At 41.7% G+C, this 21,123-nt stretch overlaps 1 protein-coding gene across 2 annotated transcripts in view; it reads left to right on the top strand.

Moving 5' to 3' along the window:
* The window catches only part of LOC119725814, a 33,849-nt gene that overhangs the window by 6,925 nt on the left and 5,801 nt on the right, over positions 1–21,123 (top strand). The window contains exons 2-13 of one of the 2 annotated variants that reach the window (XM_038197398.1): positions 225–304; positions 1,991–2,114; positions 3,361–3,460; positions 4,649–4,795; positions 5,531–5,647; positions 10,674–10,834; positions 12,201–12,450; positions 14,059–14,184; positions 15,195–15,389; positions 15,715–15,962; positions 17,160–20,594; positions 20,961–21,063. In XM_038197398.1, the coding sequence (XP_038053326.1) occupies positions 225–304; positions 1,991–2,114; positions 3,361–3,460; positions 4,649–4,795; positions 5,531–5,647; positions 10,674–10,834; positions 12,201–12,450; positions 14,059–14,184; positions 15,195–15,389; positions 15,715–15,962; positions 17,160–20,594; positions 20,961–21,063 (5,086 nt within the window). The remainder of the gene's footprint in view (positions 1–224; positions 305–1,990; positions 2,115–3,360; positions 3,461–4,648; positions 4,796–5,530; positions 5,648–10,673; positions 10,835–12,200; positions 12,451–14,058; positions 14,185–15,194; positions 15,390–15,714; positions 15,963–17,159; positions 20,595–20,960; positions 21,064–21,123) is intronic. The other variant, XM_038197397.1, reaches the window with a different exon arrangement.

Raw genomic sequence — 21,123 nt, 5'->3', positions numbered from 1 at the left:
ACATTCTGAAACTTGCGTTTCACGTACAGCCCATTTTAGGAGATACAACCTTGTTGCACGGACACGACATTATGTTAAAAGTACATGTATACAGGTACAAGTGTACATGCTTCAGTTTCAAAAGTGTATTTCTGCTTTATTCATGTTATTGGGGCATGGGCAATGGGCACCAATTTCATATAGTACCGTACTTAACAGATTTCTTTTTTTATTACTGTGGTTTCAGATGATCAGTTTTTCTTCAGTCGTGCTCCCAGAATGCCTGAGGATGACATCATCATGTCAGAGGTCGCCACCCTTACAGGTGCGTACATGTGGAAGGATGATTTGACCAATCATTGCCAACATAAATCTCCAACCAAAGTTGGCCATGTATCCGGTTCGTTAGTGTGACCTTATCTCAATTCAACCATGCATACTTCACACCGTGTAGCATAGCACAAATGGAACCGCAAGTTAAAGGGAAGATACAACATTTGCAAACATCAAAAAACAAAATTATCAAATTATCATGACATGTATACCTTACTGAATTGTTAGGGATTGACAGTCTAAAGCATCCTGTAAAATCGTGGCTCCTGGTGTGCTGACATTTTCAAGAAAAACTGTATTTTTCCAACGCTGGTCAGCCGACCAGCGTTGGAAAACACGTCTTTTTCAAAAACTGTTTTCATATTTAGTTATTCCGCATTTTCTTTGCGATAGATTACACACCTATGAAGGGGTACAAACCTGCTAGAGTGATTCTTTGACCTTACAATTCCCCAAAGTCTTTACGTTTCTCCGTTTCATCTTAAGTGGGGTCGGGGAACCAGACTATAAGAAAATGATTGGTTTTCTTGGTTTTTCCAGCATAAACAAGCCCAAAACGTGAAACAAGTCAGTTGAACAATATTTGCTATAACATACTAATCCTCCAAATCCATTAATTTCTGAAAATTGCAGCAAAAGCAAATGTTGTACATTCCCTTTAACGCACCTCAAGCGTTTATCCAATGGGCGCTCGTAATCAGTGGTGTGCGCGCGTGTATGACGTTTTTACTAACGAACCGGCTGACGCTTGGTTGAGCTGCAGCACGCCATTGGAGAGGCACAAGTATTGTTTTCCACTGATGGAGTGGGTAGAGCCTACTAAGCTTGCTAAGGGGAGAACGCGAAATTAAACAGGCGGTACATGTAACTCGAGGTTTACCTGTTTAACTTGAGGTTTCCCTATTTAACTTGAGGTTTCATGGGGTTTACAGGGTTTTATAGGACACATGTACCTCGGGGTAAAACCTCAAGTTACCGCTTGTTTAACCCTACTGGTAACTCCCTAGGCATTTTTGCTGGGATGTTTACCTCAATGCTGCAAAATCCTCCAACTGCCTCCATGTTTAAAAATAGCATACATAAAAAGTATGTAGCCTCAATATGTGCAAAATCCTTCGTTATTTTTTGAATGTGTTACTTGGAGGGGTGACCACTGCCTCAATCCTGCAAAATCCTACGACAATCACTGTCAATATGTTGAGGCAGAGCCAGTGACATCCTGGAGCAGTGTGAAGGATTTCAAGTACAGGTATATAATCTAGGCCTAAATGGATGCATGGCTGAGCATAAACGACACAAGGTCCGGCCCAACATGCCCAAGACCTTGACACAGTGCATCCTCCGAAATCAGCAACACACTTTTGCCATGTACAGTGATGTAACCTCAATCCTGCAAAATTCTCCATTTGCAAAGAGGATTTGGGAGGGTCAGTGGTTAGTTTTGATTTTGCATTCTCCCCTAATGTATCAGTCTATTTTGCCCATGACCATGAACCAGATGTGACTAGCAGTACCCCTTCAACAAAGTCTTTTGGGGAACCGCCAACATAGGACTAGATTTACCGTAGCTAAGTTGGTAGAGCACCGGAATGGCAAACCGTAGGTCACAGGTTCAAACCCCGCTCCAATATTTTTGTTCAACTTTGAATGAATGATATTGAATTGTTTTGTTTTTCAGGTGGGAGGGACCAGCATGGCAGACCGATCATTGCGCTTCCAGCCAAGTATCACAACATACTGGAATCAAAGGTCAAGGCGAGTGGTATGGACAGCCTGCTGAGATATTTCATCGATATCACGAGGTTAGTATTGATGTTTGGTGAGTTCGGTGGAGCACACTATCACTGGATCACTCAGTAATGCACTTGCTCAGTCGATCCTGTAGGAAATCTCAAACTTTACTTCCTTTTTTAGATGATCGACTATTGGCGGTGCGATCAATGATAGCGGCATGATCGACGGATAGCGCAGTGCAATCGGCCGATAGCACAGATCCACTGATAGCGCCCAACATTTGTTTTCAGAGGATAATAAGCCATGTAGGATCATTTGCAATTACTTAGATATGTACCTACCGATGTAATGACAGAAACCTTGCTCAAAATGAAGATGGGAATGATATCAAATACCCTGTCAAATTGCTCGGCCTAAAATGAAAAGCAAAAATACCAAATAAAACTTATATTGAAGGTTGTTTCCAAATAGGATGCGAGCGAGGACACTTTTTTTATGTGCGCCGACTGTATGAAGTTCAGAAATAAACCCCAAAAAAGTGTTATGCTTAAGTTTTTTTAATGGGAATATGTATTTTTAACACTAGCATCAGCTGTTTTGTTTTATTTTGAATATCAAAATTGACTAAACCATGACTCAAACATTGGGCATATAAATTGTGATATTAGCCATGTGACAATAAAAGTTGCATTTATGAGTAATTTGATCTGACTTCCTAACTACCATTGTTTGTTTGTTTTGATTTGTTTTTATTTGGCAATCCTCCATGGATATATCTTACAAAGACAATAAACATCTAATTACATATCAAAATGCAAAACAAACTATGAACATATACACACGCATCCAAGGCATTGTTGAGGATAACATTGAAAAGTGTTGTGGTCCTCTATAATAATAAAAATTTTTTTACAGTGGTTAGAATAAAATTGTTACACAATCATTTGCTCATGAAGTGTAAGACAGTCAGACAAGTTCAGATACATGTATTTATCTGAACTTTGTTTCATCTGAACACATAATGAATTAAACACAGTTTATGAATTAGTGGATTAGTGAGTTCACATGTACGTACATGTGTAAAAAGCTCAGCCTCAGTTCCGCTTTACTGAAATACATGAACATTGGGCTTCTTAATTGTACAAATTTGTGTATTTTGGTAAATTTTAGTAGAATCAGAACGTTCTCAGAAAAAAAAGTGTGTCTAGGGTTAATGTACAAAGTAAATTTATGTGTACTACGGTAGGGATAGGGTTAATGGTTAATGTATATGTATTGTTTGAAAATGTTTTGTTTGTTTTATTTTTATCTTAGGGTGGCAGACAGGAAACGGGGCTTTGCCTTTGTGACTGATCTCCGATTCTCCACGTTGGATTTCATCCTCCTGATGAAATCAATCCTCAACAGTATTCAGGTAAGGTTGGTTGTGGGCATTTCCAGCTTTATGGAAGGATATATAGCCATTCAGAATTTATTGAGTAGAATTGTGTGTGCTCTTGACCCAGCTTTAACTAGGTATGCCTTGTCTTGCTATTTTGTAAATTTCACGTACATGTTTCTTTGATTTCTTTTTGATTTGGAGTGAAATTGAATTACATGTACGGTACATGTACATACATGCAAGTATTACCCTGTTTTCTTAAATTCATGATCCTGCATTGTCTGTAAGATGAAACAATACATTGTAAAAGCTTGGCTCATTAACCATGGTTGTACTTGATTCATGCATGAATGATTGTGCAGTGTGTTTGTGCTGGTACAGTCAGTTAGTAAACACAGAACGTACATGTATATAAAATATTGAATTTACATACATCCGGGCACCTCAGAATTCTGGGGCAGCATACAACCTTTTTGATTTCAAGGAAAACTGCATGTACATGTACATGTACATACGTGTACATGTAGTGCTATTGTAATAAAAATTTTTAAAAAGGAATTGATGACATAATGATGTACTTTTACCTGTGCAACATCACTGTCTCTTTATGGTGTGTCACCTGTAGACATTTTACCATCAAATGAATTAACCCTCCTTTTGTTTGATATGTCACAGACAGTCATATCCTGTTCCCCTGCCATACTTTTTACGCAGGCTAGTCACCAACAGGCAGATCATATTTCAGTAGCCACTGTGAATTAGTCAAATTCCATCAACAGACAATAAAGTACATGTGTATGTAACTGAGGCACAGCCAGCTTATCAATCTCCTGCAGTCAAAGCATGGCTACACCTGGTTCATAACAATCACAGCTACCGTAGCCGCTTTATGAAGGCAGGGAGCACTCAACTGTTAAAAACAGTCACTGTGTTTATTTTGACTGCTGGACTGGCCTTGTTGAAATTGCAAGCCACAGCAAATCAATGACATGCAAGTTTTTGTCATTTTCAGGAAATTGTAAATTGGTTATATAAGTCATGTAAGTACATAAGTACAATGTAGCTGTACATGTACATGTACATTGTACATGCAGCTCTACGAAAGCTGCAAAGTGTTATTCTTGTTTGTCATTTTAAGTGCTACATGTACACGTTTGTACCTTATTTTTCCATGTGTTTTCATGTACGCAATACTTTGCATGTCACTTTTTCTTTGCACAGGCTGAAATGAAAGGAGCCATAGGAACGTGTGTGCTGTATGCAATACTTCCGCTCAACAAGAAAACACACAAGAATACATTGACTCATCTAGCGCTCAGACAGAGCAAGAAGAAGATTAATAAGAATATCATACCACCATACTTCCAGGTAAGTACATACATGTAGAAGTCTTGGTCCAAGACTGAATTTTGATTTTTGCTTCCCTAATGTAGCTGGTGTGGAAGGAGATTCTGTCCCCCCGAACAGATTTTCCTTGTTTTGCCAGAATATTGGGCCTTGGACAGTTTCTCTTATGTAATAGTGCCCCCCTCTGGGATATAATGTCCCCTACCTCAACAGAGAATTTGTCCCCCAGGATATTCTGTCTCCATGCAGTTCGCAGGAAACGTTAACTTACAAGTCTCGAACCCAGACTTGTAACACTTTCATCTTTATAATTACCGGTTTAGACGTCCTTAAATTCCTTACATCTTGTGCCTTCCCTAAAACTGAAAAGCCTTTCTGCAGATGGCTTTTTGTCTTTCTCTGAGCAACCGGAGTACTTTTCTTCCCCCAAATAATACAAAGTTGGTGTACTTCTGGTATAAATTTGGCGCCACCATGATGGATTAACTCACACTCACAGTATAGTCTGTGTATCGCAAGCGCGCCTGGCTAGGGTGAAAGTTGCAACCTGTCTGGCTGACGTAAATCTCAAATAACAGGCGGGCATGGCCTGTATTTCACCTAAAAGTGGAAAACTAAACTTCCTAAAGGGGGGGGGGGGCAGATCTTTAATCCAAATATTCCTTTAGGAAATCATTTCATCTTTTATCTGTCATGTCTGTGATAATTTTGTTGTTAAATTTAATTGGGATTTGTCTTCTTACCTTCAATTTTCAGAGTGTGGCTGTTGATGATGAGGTGGAGCTGTATAACTACATTGAGAAGTCACACCTGACACCAGACTTGGGAGGTTACCTGCAGTACTCACATAAAGAGTGGGTTGCATTCAGAAGGGTGAGTTTGTAATTCAGGTCATGGTGGTGAAGAGGTTGAGGTCAGTGTGGTGAAGAACTATACAACTACCTTTAGAAGACTCACCTGAGGCCACACTTGGGAGGTTATCTGCGGTACTTGCATCAACAATGGGTTACATTCAGGAGTGTGGGTTTAAAAATGCAGATCATGGTGGTGAAGAGGTTGAGGTCAGTGTGGTGAAGAACTATACAACTACCTTTAGGAGACTCACCTGAGGCCACACTTGGGAGGTTATCTGCGGTACTTGCATCAACAATGGGTTACATTCAGGAGGGTGAGTTTAAAAATTCAGGTCATGGTGGTGAAGAGGTTGAGGTCAGTGTGGTGAAGAACTATACCACTACATTTAGAAGACTCACCTGAGGCCACGCTTGGGAGGTTATCTGCGGTACTTGCATCAACTATGGGTTACATTCAGGAGTGTGGTTTTAACAATTCAGATCATGGTGGTGAAGAGGTTGAGGTCAGTGTGGTGAAGAACTATACAACTACCTTTAGGAGACTCACCTGAGGCCACACTTGGGAGGTTATCGGCGGTACTTACATCAACAATGGGTTACATCATGTACATTCAGGAGTGTGGTTTTAAAAATTCAGGTCATGGTGGTGAAGAGGTTGAGGTCAGTGTGGTGAAGAACTATTGTCATCCGTGCTGCTTGAACTTGAAGCCAACTTTTTGTAATTAAGCCAAATGTCACAGTACATTTCAGTTTCTCTTTTGTTTCAACTGCTTCCATTCTGTAAAGATGGGAAATTTAACAGCAGTTTAACAACTGGAAAATGAACAGCAACGTTCAAGTTAATTTATACTTACATCGTGTATATGCATGTACACGTACATGTACCTTACTAAAGGCGTCTGTTCAAGGTGTAGCTGACATTCCTCCCCACTCTGTCAACATTGACATCGGTGCCGCTTGAGCTTGAAGCCAATTTTTTGTAAAAGTTAATTTCTTTCCCAGCACACTTTTGTTTGACTTTTGTTTCAACTGCTTGCATTACATACATGAACATGTATGTAAACATGGTAAAGAAGTGAAATTTAACAGAAATTTAACAGGAAATTTAACAGCAAGGTTCAAGTTAATTTTACCACATGGGAATGAAGTACACCTATGTACATGTAAGGTTACCTGAGAACATTTGAATTCATGTTACATCGTACATGTCAGTGACTCTTGTACACCACATATTTTTGTCGGGTACATGTACAATGTACAGCACATACATGTACAAACATTACACTACAGTACATGACTACATACAGGGGTGTGAAATCTCAGCTTTAAAGCTGATTTTAGCTTTTTATGCCCCGCGGCGAAGCCGAAGGGGCATACTGTTTCCGCCTTGTCCTTCCGTGGGTGGGTGGGTGGGTGGGTGGGTGGGTGTGTGGGTGTGTGTGTCCGGACAAATCTTGTCAGCGCGATAACTTGAGAAATACTTAACATATGAACTTCAAATTTGGTTTGTGGATTGTCCTTGGTAATCCTAAGAAGCCTTTTGCATTTGGGGCCGAAAGGTCAAGGGTCAAGGTCACAGTGGCTGAAACAATAGAAATTTTGTCAGCGCGATAACTTGAGAAATACTTAACATATGAACTTCAAATTTGGTTTGTGGATTGTCCTTGGTAATCCTAAGAAGTCTTTTGCATTTGGGGCCGAAAAGTCAAGGGTCAAGGTCACAGTGGCTGAAACAATAGAAATTTTGTCAGCGCGATAACTTGAGAAATACTTTACATTTGAACTTCAAATTTGGTTTGTGGATTGTCCTTATGGCAATTCTAAGAAGCCTTTTGCATTTGGGGCCGAAAGGTCAAGGGTCAAGGTCACAGTGACTAAAACAAAAGAAATTTTGTCAGCGCGATAACTTGAGAAATACTTTACATTTGAACTTCAAATTTGGTTTGTGTATTGTTCTTGGTAATCCTAAGAAGCCTATTGCATTTGGGGCCGAAAGGTCAAGGGTCAAGGTCACAGTGGCTGAAACAATAGAAATTTTGTCAGCGCGATAACTTGAGATATACTTTACATATGAACTTCAAATTTGGTTTGTGGATTGTCCTTGGCAATCCTAAGAAGCCTTTTGCATTTGGGGCCAAAAGGTCAAGGGTCAAGGTCACAGTGGCAAAAACAAAAGAAATTTTGTCAGCGTGATAACTTGAGATATACTTTACATATGAACTTCAAATTTGGTTTGTGGATTGTCCTTGGCAATCCTAAGGAGCCTATCGCATTGGGGGGTCGAAAGGTCAAGGGTCAAGGTCACAGTGGCTAAAACAATAGAAATCTTGTATTTATTCTGAGATCATAGGGATTAGGGATTAATTCATATAAAACCTACAGAAGACACTAATGCTGTCAATGAACGTTCCATTTGACCAAGGTACATGTAAGTTGATGTTAGAGTGGTGTTATGTCATGGAAACAGTCACGGTTGCGGGGCATTTGTGTTTGTAAACACACCTGACTTGTTTTTGTTTTGGATTTCAGCTTTTTTGCCTCACTTACTGTGTACAAAAGTATAGGAGATTTCTTAAGTTTAGCTTTTTCCACTTTTTTCAGCTGTTTTCAGCTATTTTTATCAGTGGTAACTCACACCCCTATCACGTAATCTGGTTCGTTATTAGTGTGACATCGTTTCAGTTTAAACCACGTTCACTGCCACTGCACACGGAGTAGCATTGGAATGAGTAGAACTGGAAGTAGAACAAAGTGGAGTGTTTAGCCAATAAGCGCTAGTAATCATGGTGTGGCAAGTGTATGACGCAGTCACTAATGAATCGGATAAGCCTTCTGTATGTACATGTACATTGTATTTCCCTTTTTAGAAATGGTACAACCCAACTCGTTTACACATGTGTACGTGAACGGTACATGTACATGTATGCATATGTCATTTGCCTGCCGCATAGACAGAAAATGATTTTCGTTTGACAAGAAAAACCTATACAATTTTAAGGAAAGAACTAGAGCCTACCTTTCCTGGAACTCTTTGAAACCATCTTCGTTGCTGAAAGGAGGATATCTTTTGAAGAAGAACATTTTATTGAGACACGAAAATGTGTGGATGGCGCTGTCCCTAAAACTCGTGGTTGGCTGGCATGACGTAAAAATGGTGATGTCATATTAAGCATGCGCAACATGATTGGTCACAAGAAGTTACGCATAAAACATTTCGGGAATTTTGAAATTGCAAAATAAGACAGTTGTTCACGTGTGTGTTTGATCCAAAAATCAGATACAATATTGTAGTTTTATAGTTTTGATTGTAACACGTGAAGCCTTTTAACCAGTTCGAGCCGGGATTATTTTTACATTGACCCAACCCAGGCACAGGATTGTTTTCACGAACCGCCGATTGCCAGACAAGTTCAGGCCGTCATCTGCGGGTAGCACACCCTGATATTTCCGGCCTCGCTTGCTGCGAGGGGGTTGCAAACAGATATTTCCTGCCTCACTCACTGCACGTTTATCAGTCATCCGTTCCGAATACTGCAAAACCTTTGCATGTATACCGTAGGTCTCGTTCAAATGACGTCATTTCCTACAGACCATCCACGTGCATCGGCATTATGAACGTCAACTTGCATAACGCACATCGGCTGCGTCGTATTTCGAACACATTTCGAGCAACAAGCACCTGTGTTTGGAACATTTTCAACACTGCGCCTGCGCAATGCGCGCTTGATTGCATAAAATACACAGTTGCAGTTGTCCTACAGACCATCCACGTGCATCGGCATTATGAACGTCAACTTGCATAACGCATATCGGCTGCGTCGTATTTCGAACACATTTCGAGCAACAAGCACCTGTGTTTGGAACATTTTCAACACTGCGCCTGCGCAATGCGCGCTTGATTGCATAAAATACACAGTTGCAGTTGTCCTACAGACCATCCACGTGCATCGGCATTATGAACGTCAACTTGCATAACGCATATCGGCTGCGTCGTATTTCGAACACATTTCGAGCAACAAGCACCTGTGTTTGGAACATTTTCAACACTGCGCCTGCGCAATGCGCGCTTGATTGCATAAAATACACAGTTGCAGTTGTCCTACAGACCATCCACGTGCATCGGCATTATGAACGTCAACTTGCATAACGCATATCGGCTGCGTCGTATTTCGAACACATTTCGAGCAACAAGCACCTGTGTTTGGAACATTTTCAACACTGCGCCTGCGCAATGCGCGCTTGATTGCATAAAATACACAGTTGCAGTTGTCCTACAGACCATCCACGTGCATCGGCATTATGAACGTCAACTTGCATAACGCATATCGGCTGCGTCGTATTTCGAACACATTTCGAGCAACAAGCACCTGTGTTTGGAACATTTTCAACACTGCGCCTGCGCAATGCGCGCTTGATTGCATAAAATACACAGTTGCAGTTGTCCTACAGACCATCCACGTGCATCGGCATTATGAACGTCAACTTGCATAACGCATATCGGCTGCGTCGTATTTCGAACACATTTCGAGCAACAAGCACCTGTGTTTGGAACATTTTCAACACTGCGCCTGCGCAATGCGCGCTTGATTGCATAAAATACACAGTTGCAGTTGTCCTACAGACCATCCACGTGCATCGGCATTATGAACGTCAACTTGCATAACGCATATCGGCTGCGTCGTATTTCGAACACATTTCGAGCAACAAGCACCTGTGTTTGGAACATTTTCAACACTGCGCCTGCGCAATGCGCGCTTGATTGCATAAAATACACAGTTGCAGTTGTCCTACAGACCATCCACGTGCATCGGCATTATGAACGTCAACTTGCATAACGCATATCGGCTGCGTCGTATTTCGAACACATTTCGAGCAACAAGCACCTGTGTTTGGAACATTTTCAACACTGCGCCTGCGCAATGCGCGCTTGATTGCATAAAATACACAGTTGCAGTTGTCCTACAGAGATGGCCGTCATTGAACGAGCCCTATACACGTCATGTGATGTGAACTGGTTAACTCATTGAAAAATTTTTGTGTTTCAGATTGTTGAGCCCTTCTTTGCTAATTTTGAGTCGGTTCAGGTCAGACTGTCCAACGCCTACCAACGGCTAGCTGCAATGGCTAAAACTAAAGCAGGAAACAGTAAGGAACAACTCCAACAAACACACAATCAACTGCAAGATGCATACTACGATATCAGAAGGTAAGTGAAGTACAACATTATTAGTTATTCTAAACTATCAAAGCTCTTCAAATTATTACCTTGATGCAGCAGGCCACGAGACCATCTTTCTGCAGCAGCTGGAGATCAGGGCAACCCAGTCGCTACCCTCACAGGTACCAATTTACAGGTATACTCCTGGGTGGAGAGATGCAATTGCAGTAAAGTGTCTTGCCCAAGAACACAAACATCATGTACCAATATACAGGTATACTCCTGGGTGGAGAGATGCAATTGCAGTAAAGTGTCTTGCCCAAGAACACAAACATCATGTACCAATTTACAGGTATACTCCTGGGTGGAGAGATGCAATTGCAGTAAAGTGTCTTGCCCAAGAACACAAACATCATGTACCAATTTACAGGTATACTCCTGGATGGAGAGATGCAATTGCAGTAAAGTGTCTTGCCCAAGAACACAAACATCATGTACCAATTTACAGGTATACTCCTGGGTGGAGAGATGCATTGCAGTAAAGTGTCTTGCCCAAGAACACAAACATCATGTACCAATTTACAGGTATACTCCTGGGTGGAGAGATGCAATTGCAGTAAAGTGTCTTGCCCAAGAACACAAACATCATGTTCCCCTTCAAGGTTCAAACCCACAAACCCCAACGACTTGGTGTAGGTGCAGTTTTCATATGTACGTAATCAAGATTTGTGTTGCACAAGTAGTACTGGTAGAGATTGCTAGTCTTCACAAGACGATCACTAGTCCTTCACAAGTCATCCAATCTTAAGTGAACTCACAAGCTATTGTTTTTAGTGACAAAGGCATTCCTTTGGTGCAATCACTGATGTCTATATAAAGACTGGAAAGTGTACAAAGAACCGCAGGAGAAATCCATTTGAAGCAATATTGGGGAGACAAGTTTGTGTTCTATGAAGGACAAGGTGCAGTCTAGGAAGTTTTGATTCACGGTAACATCGTAGTTTACCTGTTTTTGTCCACCACCACCATCACAGTTCACAATTTTTTTAATTTTGTGATTCACATTTTGAATGTTGCAGTTCCCTTTTTGCAACATTTGGAAATATAATCACAACGGAAACTGGTCCTTTATAGTAATACGTGTATGTGATCAAAATGTGCTTCAACTCTTGATACAGCGCGCTGTGTAAACGCGTAGAACGTTCATATATCAGAAGCCATTTTTGGAAGATCAGGGGCAAATTGGTCAAACTTAAAATTCAATTATGTGACTGGTGTATGGGCATCTGCTAGCCAGTCTTTAAAAAGAGATCAGTGGGTGTAATCCATCCACTGTAACCTGTGTTTGTTACAGGACTTATGAATCAAGTTGTGATTTACTTGTGAATCTCAATGCATGTTCCATTTCCTGCAGGGGTCTACAACTTGATGTAGTATTGGATCAGTGTGAAGATCTCCGTGCAAGATTCGGCAGCTGCGATGAAGAGGACGTCTTCACCGTCTTGGCTCAGAAACCAATTTTGAAGGAGACGAAGCAGATGGTAGAGGGATGCCATGATCAACTGGTCGCTGCCAACAAGAAGATTGAGGATGATTGGGATGACATGTCCAGACGGATCACTCAGGCCTTACAACTCATTGAGTACAGGGAGGATGTCACTCAGGTAGGTTGAACTGTTGTAGTTGAGTTCTTGGTTCTTGGTTGGTTCTTCTCCTAAATACTCCACGTGGGAGTTTATACAGGAGGCCAGAAACACCGGGGCAAACCCCTTCTCTTAGCGATAAGTGTTTACTGGGTTCTTTTACGTGCATTTATACAACACACAGGACCTACGGCTTAACGTCCCATCCGAAGGACGAAGCAATAATGGTTAAGTGCCTTGCTTAAGAGCACAAGTGTCCGCCGGCGGGCTCGAACCCATGTCACTGTTGCCTCTGAAACACCAGAACGTGAGTCCGGTGTTCTTAACCGCTAGGCCATCACACTCCTGTACATTTCCACGAGTACGAGTACTTTGCCATGAGTATGAGTACTTTGCCATGAGTATGCGTACAAGCTATTAGGTTACTGACGAGTAGGAGCAAATTTCAATTGGTACATGTGTTCTCAAGGTTTGTTTGCTGACAAAATAAGCATTTAACAAATGCTGAAGCCTCCCAAACAGTAGAAAATTAGTTTTCCTCCATGTACCTCTTAATCAAAATTTAATTCTAGCGGGAAAACATTTGCACGAGTACGATTACGAGTACTTTGCCATGCGTATGAGTAGGAGTGTGAGTAATTGTGGGTAGGCATACACCGCGTTATGGGGAAGTTTTTTATTGTTAGGCAATTTAGGACCGAGTTATGGGGACTTTCTGCTGTCCCCATAGCATTTTCGGTCCCCACAAATACCTCGTGGCGACGAGTGTAAGTCCCCACAATTACGGAACAAGAATGTGTGTTCTTGTGTACTCGAGTGCAAAAAATGTACTTGAATATGAGTATGAGTACTGCAACACTGGGTTGAAGGCAGAGTTGTAGATGGATCACATGTCATCACAAGTTAGTCACAAGTCACAAGTTAATCACAAGCCCTTTCACAACATGTCTTCAACTCCCAAGTACATCGTAAAATCACAAGCTATTTAAATTAATAAGTGGAGGAAAGATATCTGCCTGGTAGGTTGAAGGCAGAGTTGCAGACAAGGTACTTGTGATGCATCAGAAGGCATCAAAAGTCATCACAAGTCAATCACAAGTATTCTATTCAGCCACTCCCAAATCAACTCACAAGCTACATAAACTACTCACCTGTGCTGTACAACTTATTGAATACAGTGATGTTGTCAGACAGGTACATGTTCATGTACGTGTACATGTAGGTTAAAAGCAGAGTTATAATGGAGGTACATGTACATGTACTTGCAAAGTTGTAGTTAAGTCAATCACAAGTCCAGTCCAAAGTAAATCACAAGTCCAGTCAGAAATCCAGTCCCAAGCATCAGTATCAACAATAACATAGGAGTGCCTGTTTTTACAGTAAAGCAAGATTGTACGAAAGCTGCTGACGAACTTCATCCCGCAAATGGACTTTTCCAAAAGTTTGGAACATGAAAAGTGGTCTTCTATTTAGCGAAGGACTAGGTGATCAAATTATTCTGTTACAACACTGCACTTTATGAATGGGAGTTTTGGACGAGTGTGCTGTCTTTTATGTATTTTGTTATTATTTTATTACAGTGAGTGTATTACAAATGTATTACTTGTATACATTGTGTCTTTCTGTCAGTTGTTAGACTGGTTCAAAACAAGAAAGGAAAGAGATCTGGAAGGAGGTGCTGATATTGCTGATAACCTAAGCCGTGCTGAGATGCTGTGCAATCACTTCGAGACTGGATTACTAGTTAAGACTGAGGTAAGTTGACCATAGTTGTTATAACCAATAACTGAACCCTTAACTAGTGCTAGTTAAGGCCCAGTTAATGCTAGTTAAAGCTAAAGTGGGCTCAGTTTATACTGGTAGATGATATTGCTGATAACCTGAGCTGTGCTGAGAAGCTGTGCAATTACTTTGAGAATGGATTACTAGTTACGGCTGAGGTAAGTTGACCGTAGATGTTATAACCAATAACTGAACCCTTAACTAGTGCTAGTTAAGGCTCAGTTAATGCTAGTTAAAGCTAAAGTGGGCTCAGTTTATACTGGTAGATGATATTGCTGATAACCTGAGCTGTGCTGAGAAGCTGTGCAATTACTTTGAGAATGGACTACTAGTTAAGGCTGAGGTAAGCTCACCATAGAGCAAGATTTGCTAAGGACCATTAGTCGACTAGCGTTTGATTCGTTACGTAACTTTTCGCCTGCGCACTTGTAGCAATTCGTGATTGTTTCTTGCTAAATGCTGTCAAACTTTCATCACAAAACTTCTGGGTCCTGGCTCCCTGCTGTGCATTATGAATGGCACTGCTATTAGTAACCAGTGATGCAACCGTGCTCTGTTGTCCGGTTCCAAATAGTCGACAAGAGTAGTCCCATCATCCTGTGTTCGAGTGACGTTTAGTCGGACTAAGTTTAACCATAGTCCTCGAACTATAGTCAAACTATCGTTCACCACAGTCTTTGAACTAGACTTGAACTACGGTTAACCATAGTCCACGGCCAATAAGTATTTTTGGTTTGTCTGTTCTTGTTTTGAATAGGAGAAGTTGTCCAGGAGAAGTTAGTGGAACTATGGTTAACCATAGTCCTCAAACTATAGTCGAACTATGGTTAACCATAGTCCTCAAACTATAGTCGAACTAAGGTTATCCACAGTCCTCGAACTAAAGTCGAACTATGGTTGACCGTAGTCTTTGAACTATATACTCAAATTATGGTTAATCCTAGTCCTTGGCCAATAATTTTTGTTGTTCTTGTTTTGAACAGGAGAAGTTGTCCAAGGCCTATGACGTAATGCATCATGGTGAGAGGCTGGCTGTAGATAACAACAATCGAAGCTTGAGTGAAATCACCCAACTCACCAAGACGTTGAAGCAAGACGCACAAGACTTCCAAAATGCCGTGCAGAAACATCAACACATTCTGCAATCAGTCTATCAGTTCCATCAACTTTACAACAAGGTGAGTTTTATCCCCGCCAGACACAGAACAGTGCATCAGGTGTAAAAGTCCCTGGGACTTTGCTACGTTGAGCCATCAACACCAGTGCATCAATTGCCAATTCTGAGCAATGAGAGCTAGTCGTGTTGAACAATGCCATAGTTACACTGTATGTCCTGCTGCAGTTGGTGACCAAAAACTCTGACATGTCTGAGGCGTTTTAGCGTTGATAATGTTGACCTGTCTAGGCTTCTCTTTTTGACAAGTGTTGCATGTTGCTACGTTGGGCATGTAGGTGCTAATGATTTAATAAAGTCAACATGTTCTGTATTATTTTTGCTGCCAGGCACGACGCTGGTACATCAGTTGCATCAAGTTTTTGCCCTCTGACCTCAACGACCTCTACAATGGCCTAAGGTCACACTCAAGAGGTAATGATCACCAGGCATTGAAACTCCAGTGGGAGGAGGATGTCAGGAGGTTTCTGCACAAGCAAACCCTACCGGCAAAGGAAGAGCTGAAGAAGGTGAAGATGATTCCTGAGGATATTGGAGCCACATCACTGAAGAAGAAAGGACGACTTCTGTCTTACAGGTAGAGTTAGCCTTTGTAATGTAGAACAGACACCTGAACCTGACTGAACTCAGAGTTTTGATGATTGAGACTGAAAGCAAAAGCAGTCCACAGTAACACACGTGGCTATGAGATGTGGCATCAGCCATGTGCAGTTGCAAACTGTAGTCAAGCACTTGGATGCTACCTGTACCCTCCTGCTATGTGAACAATCACAGGCAGTCAAAAAATCAATCCTCTTCCCCTGCCATGCCTTTAACACGGGCTAGTCACCAACAGTCAGATCATATTTCAAGCAAGCACTGTGACTAGTCAAATTCCTTCGACAAAAACAGGCAAGTGGTAGTCACAGCTGGCTTTATCAATCACCTACATTCAACGCAGAGCTGTATCAAGTTACATAAACAGTCACAGCCAGTCAATCCTGTTCTATGTAGGCTGGGAGCTTGTAACTGTTAAAAACAGTCACTTGATTAATTTTTACTGAATGGACAACTTGGCACAGAATGTATGTTTTCATAGGATGGTTGAAGTGATTAAGATTTCACCTAACTACTCATCCATTTTTTGTCTACAAACTATAATCACATAAACCTAGCATGTACATTTGAAGAGAGAAACTAAGTGCTAATAGTCATTTTGAAAAAAATCAAGTTACACAGCATCTCTTGATTTTCTCTTTCTCAACCATGATCCAAATGTTATTGCCTGCGGGCGACATAATAATAATAGTTGTGACGTATGTGAAAACCAGGCAGAATTGGGCAGGGCTACGAATGGACAAACAGCTGTAAAATGACACGGTATGATTTTCAGTGATTTTGAGATTTCCTTTTTAAGTTGTGATGCTACTAATGTTTGATATGGTCTGTAAAGGTTTCAACTGAAATTTCATCGACACAGTATTTTTAAAAAACACTTTAGAGAGACATGTCGTTTCAAAAAAATGACACTTTTTTCAACAGTTTGTTCTGAAATGGCACAAACTAGCGTGACACTGTGAACAGTCTGATTTCAAAATTTAATAACCTGGCTTTGGAATATCCAATTAAAAAATACAAAGCGGAATTTGAAAGAGCAAGGTCTATATTTTTTTGTATTGCAATAATTGCAAGTGGACTTCTTGCTCGAAAGTGCCTGATTTAGACATACCACGTCACAATTTCACAAAAAAGTGAGCCAGCAATTAGCCTTCTAAATCATTCTTTTCACCTGCAGATGCATTATTTTGACCAATCTACTGAGCCACAAGGAAAATATATCCACTGCAAACATCAAAGAAATCCTGAAGTGGCAATCAGAAATTCAACTTCGATCAGACGATTCCACATCCCAGCAAAGTGAAATATCACCGTCTGGTGACCAGATTAAGAAAACCGCATCAGAGAGTAGTCTTGATACAAGGCACCAAAATCAACGACACAGGAAACCAGAAGGAAAGAGCCGAAGTAAAAAATCTTCGAAGAAGACCCAAAATGAAGACGATTCGTATCACAGACACACACAAACCCCAGAGAGGACAAGAAGGCACAATGGACCCAGAGACACATACCCTGATACTCACAGTAATACAGTGGATGATACCGACAACGATGATCCACTGATCCAAAGATTGGGGCATCCAGGGTCATTCTATGACAGATACGGTGATACACAGGGTCAGATAATGGGTGAAGGGTATGATGAGGCTGATGATGGTAGAGACAATTGGGAAGACGCACAAAGAAATCAACACAGTGAAAGAATGTCAAATGGGGCCATAGAATATGCACAGCAATCATCACCCTCACTGCCAACAGTCCCTGCCAGTCAGTTTGCAAGAGATCGCTCCCAATCCAGACAGTCCACCTCGGAACATGGGCAAACATACGGCATCTATGGAGATTCTGATGTTGAGGATGACACTGCCGTTATTATCCATCACCAGGGGCCACCTCATCCTCCGCAAGGTCTCCCTGAACATATGTTGCCTGGCAATCAGATGCTCCATCAGGGACACCCACCATCAGGAAGTCATCACTTTGCACCGTCTTTAGATCCTTCAAATGTTGCATTGGGCAATGAGAGATTGAGCTATGGGTTGATACAGCAAGATCCAACCCAATTCCAGTCTCGTTATACCAATTCAAGACAAACTCCCCAACTTGATTCTCATGGTGTACATCCACAGAATGGACATATCCTCCCACATGCAGTACTTTATAACCATCATAATGGAACACCTGCTGATCTCAATACTAACAATAACTCCTCCCTGAACTCTAACATGCAAGCGCAGAGTCATGGCTTACGTGGTAACCATGCACGTCCTGGCTTGTCTCCTTCATATGTAAATGGCATGACATCACCCAAACGCTCTCCAATGAGCTTCCATGGAAGCTTGATGAATATTCATCAATCCTATCTGGACAATGATTATTCAGCAATGGGCGGACAAGACAGTAATGAGACAATGAGCAGTTCTCCAGTTACGAGGCATAGAAGTTTGATGAACTTGAGTCACTCCCCGATAATGGATCAAACAAGCAATGCCAATGTTCAGTACAGCTCAATGCAGACATCACCTGTGAGATCAGATAATTACGTGGTTCCATCTCAAAACAGGAGTAATGGCTCCCAGCATAATGGGGAAATACACTCTGCTGAACAAGGCATCCAAAACCCGTACAATTCTACATCGTTAAGAATGAGACATGGAGTTTCAGAGCCAAGTGTTAATTTGGTACTTCGTGATACTACCTCTCCGTACAGTACAGTTCTGGAAAACCTGATGCATCTGCGTGAAGCAAATACTACCAGACCTATTCAGTTGACAAAAAGACACAAGACGTCCCGTTCGAAGAAAATGAAGACTTTACCTTCAAGTCATTCCTTATCTCGTAGTGAAATGGATCTACGTTACATTCCACAGGGCCCTTCACCGCCAAATGGCCTTTCGCATTCTGAGCATGCGTTACATCACAGTGGACGGAACCATGGACAAATCTTATCAAACTCACTCATGGCAACAGCTGATCCCAGTGCTGTCCTAACTTCCCAGAATGCATCTCTCAGAGGTGATGAGCCTGATCCCCAGGTTGAGTATTACAAGAAGTTGTACTCCGGTTCTACCCCTCATAAGAACCACTCCACCACCGCATCAGGTCATAGGAAGACGAACCACACACTCGATCCATCTACTCATGCGTGGATGCATGATATCCCATCAACTCACACAAGACACCAAGGTCGTCTCTCAGCTCGGCTACCCCAAACCTCTCCTCCGCTGTCTCCCCTCGCTCTGCTTGAGATGGAGGTTGCCAAGGAAACCATGGATGCAGAAGAGGCACTAAAAGAAGATGAGTATAATGAAGAGCAGATGAGAAGGCAAGTTTTGATTGACAGCATCCTTAATCAATCAGAATCAAATGTCAGATCACATGATGTTAGAGCTTCCCAAGACCAATTAGTGTCATACCACGGTCATAGTAGCCGCAAGCCAGGAAAGAGACAAAAACATGTAAAATTGCTGGGTTCTCCAAGGAAAGAAGACGGAAATATGCTGAGAAATGCATCCCATTCCGATGCATCGGTTTCTAGAAGTCAACACTATGCTCCATTGAAACATAATGCAAGTGAAATCCCAGTGACATCCAAGTTTAATAAGATGGGACAGTCGGAGAATGGTTGGAGAGAACATCATCCCAGTGATCCGTCTATGGCATCATTGGGTATCCACCATTCCACACCAACATATCATACCCAGAGACGGCCAGTTGTCACACCAAGGGGACTGAGTAGAACTGAGCGTCACTTAGGTCTGTCGACAACACTGCCTCAAGAAGAAAACATCCAAGCTGTTAATGCCTCAAATGAACTTGACCAAAGACCGAGACTTGTTGGTGAACCAGGTTTTGAAACTGCTGACCATTCCGCACAGGTTTATGGACACCTTCAAACAAGCACTCCTTTGAATACAGCAGGTGAAAGCTTTGGCAAATCATCATCTTTACATCAAAGTTACAGGCCTTCAAGTCGAAATGAAGAGGTTGATTGGAGGCAGGAGCATCTGAGGGAATTGGGTTTGTCTCCCAGAATACAACATCCCGTCCTGAATCCCAGCCTAAATCTATCAAATCATGCTAACCAATCGGAATATAATACAGACTGGAGACTGCAACATCTGCAGGATCTAGGGATAACACCCAGCGTTCCTCACTCTAGTTTGGGATACAACCCAGCAAGATCTGGAACCAAGGATAATGAGCGGGGACATGAACATCTGACAGAGGCGAGACTATCTCAAAGCATGCATCACTCCACCCCGAAGAAGACTTCTGGTGGTTTGTCTGACTCAAGTAAAGACTGGAGACGCCAACATCTTCTGGAGCTTGGGATATCTCCTAGTGAGCATCTCTCTGGAAATCTAAATTCTATCGCTAGAAAGAATACCACTGGTGTGGGATCAAACTCTACCATGCGACACGACGTGAGTAAGCTGGGAATATCTCCAAGTTTGCATCAACATCCCGTGCGAAGTGCTGTTGAGTCAGGAGTGGGTGAAGGAAACATAGCGCCCATGACCAGCAGATTACGAGGAGTTCTTGAGAGTGGGCAGAGCTTAAATGATGTGGAGGAGATTCATCATTTGGCAGAAGAAACGGCCAAGAAGAGGTAAGTGTGGCACTGCCTATTCAATAGCACAAGAGTTGGACTAACTATAGCTGAATATTATGCTATCCTTAAGCACCAATTCATGGCGTGGATGTGTTAGTGGTTGCTACGCATAGCTATTGTAACATCACTGATTTAAGCAACTTTTTCTTCCGAGGTAAGCGAGCCTCGGTTGTACTTACAATCTCCATGAAACAGACGAAAGCTCTGTTAGCAGAAAACCATTTGCTCTGCATGCAGAAAATTGTTTGCCTTTTTTAGCACCATAAAACTGGGCCCAGACATGTGTATAGTTGCTTGCTAAGCTTATTTCTTAAGCTGTGTGGATCTTTTCTTCTGCATGTATTTCTTTCATTTTTCATCTAGTGTCCGGTTTGCGCATCTCTCAGAGGAGACCATCTTAGATGCCGAGGAGAGAGCACAGGAAGAGTTAGCAGATAGACTCCATCAACTGGAACTGAAACTGCAGGTATGTCAATGATTGACCCTCACTACCCTAAATATACCAACATTTTAAACCTGGTGGAGC

Source organism: Patiria miniata, unplaced genomic scaffold, assembly GCF_015706575.1.
Source record: "Patiria miniata isolate m_02_andy unplaced genomic scaffold, ASM1570657v1 HiC_scaffold_19, whole genome shotgun sequence".
In the NCBI taxonomy this organism is placed as follows: Eukaryota; Metazoa; Echinodermata; class Asteroidea; order Valvatida; family Asterinidae; genus Patiria; species Patiria miniata.
Note: the sequence above shows the minus strand (reverse complement) of the source record. Positions and strands in the feature narration are given on the sequence as shown.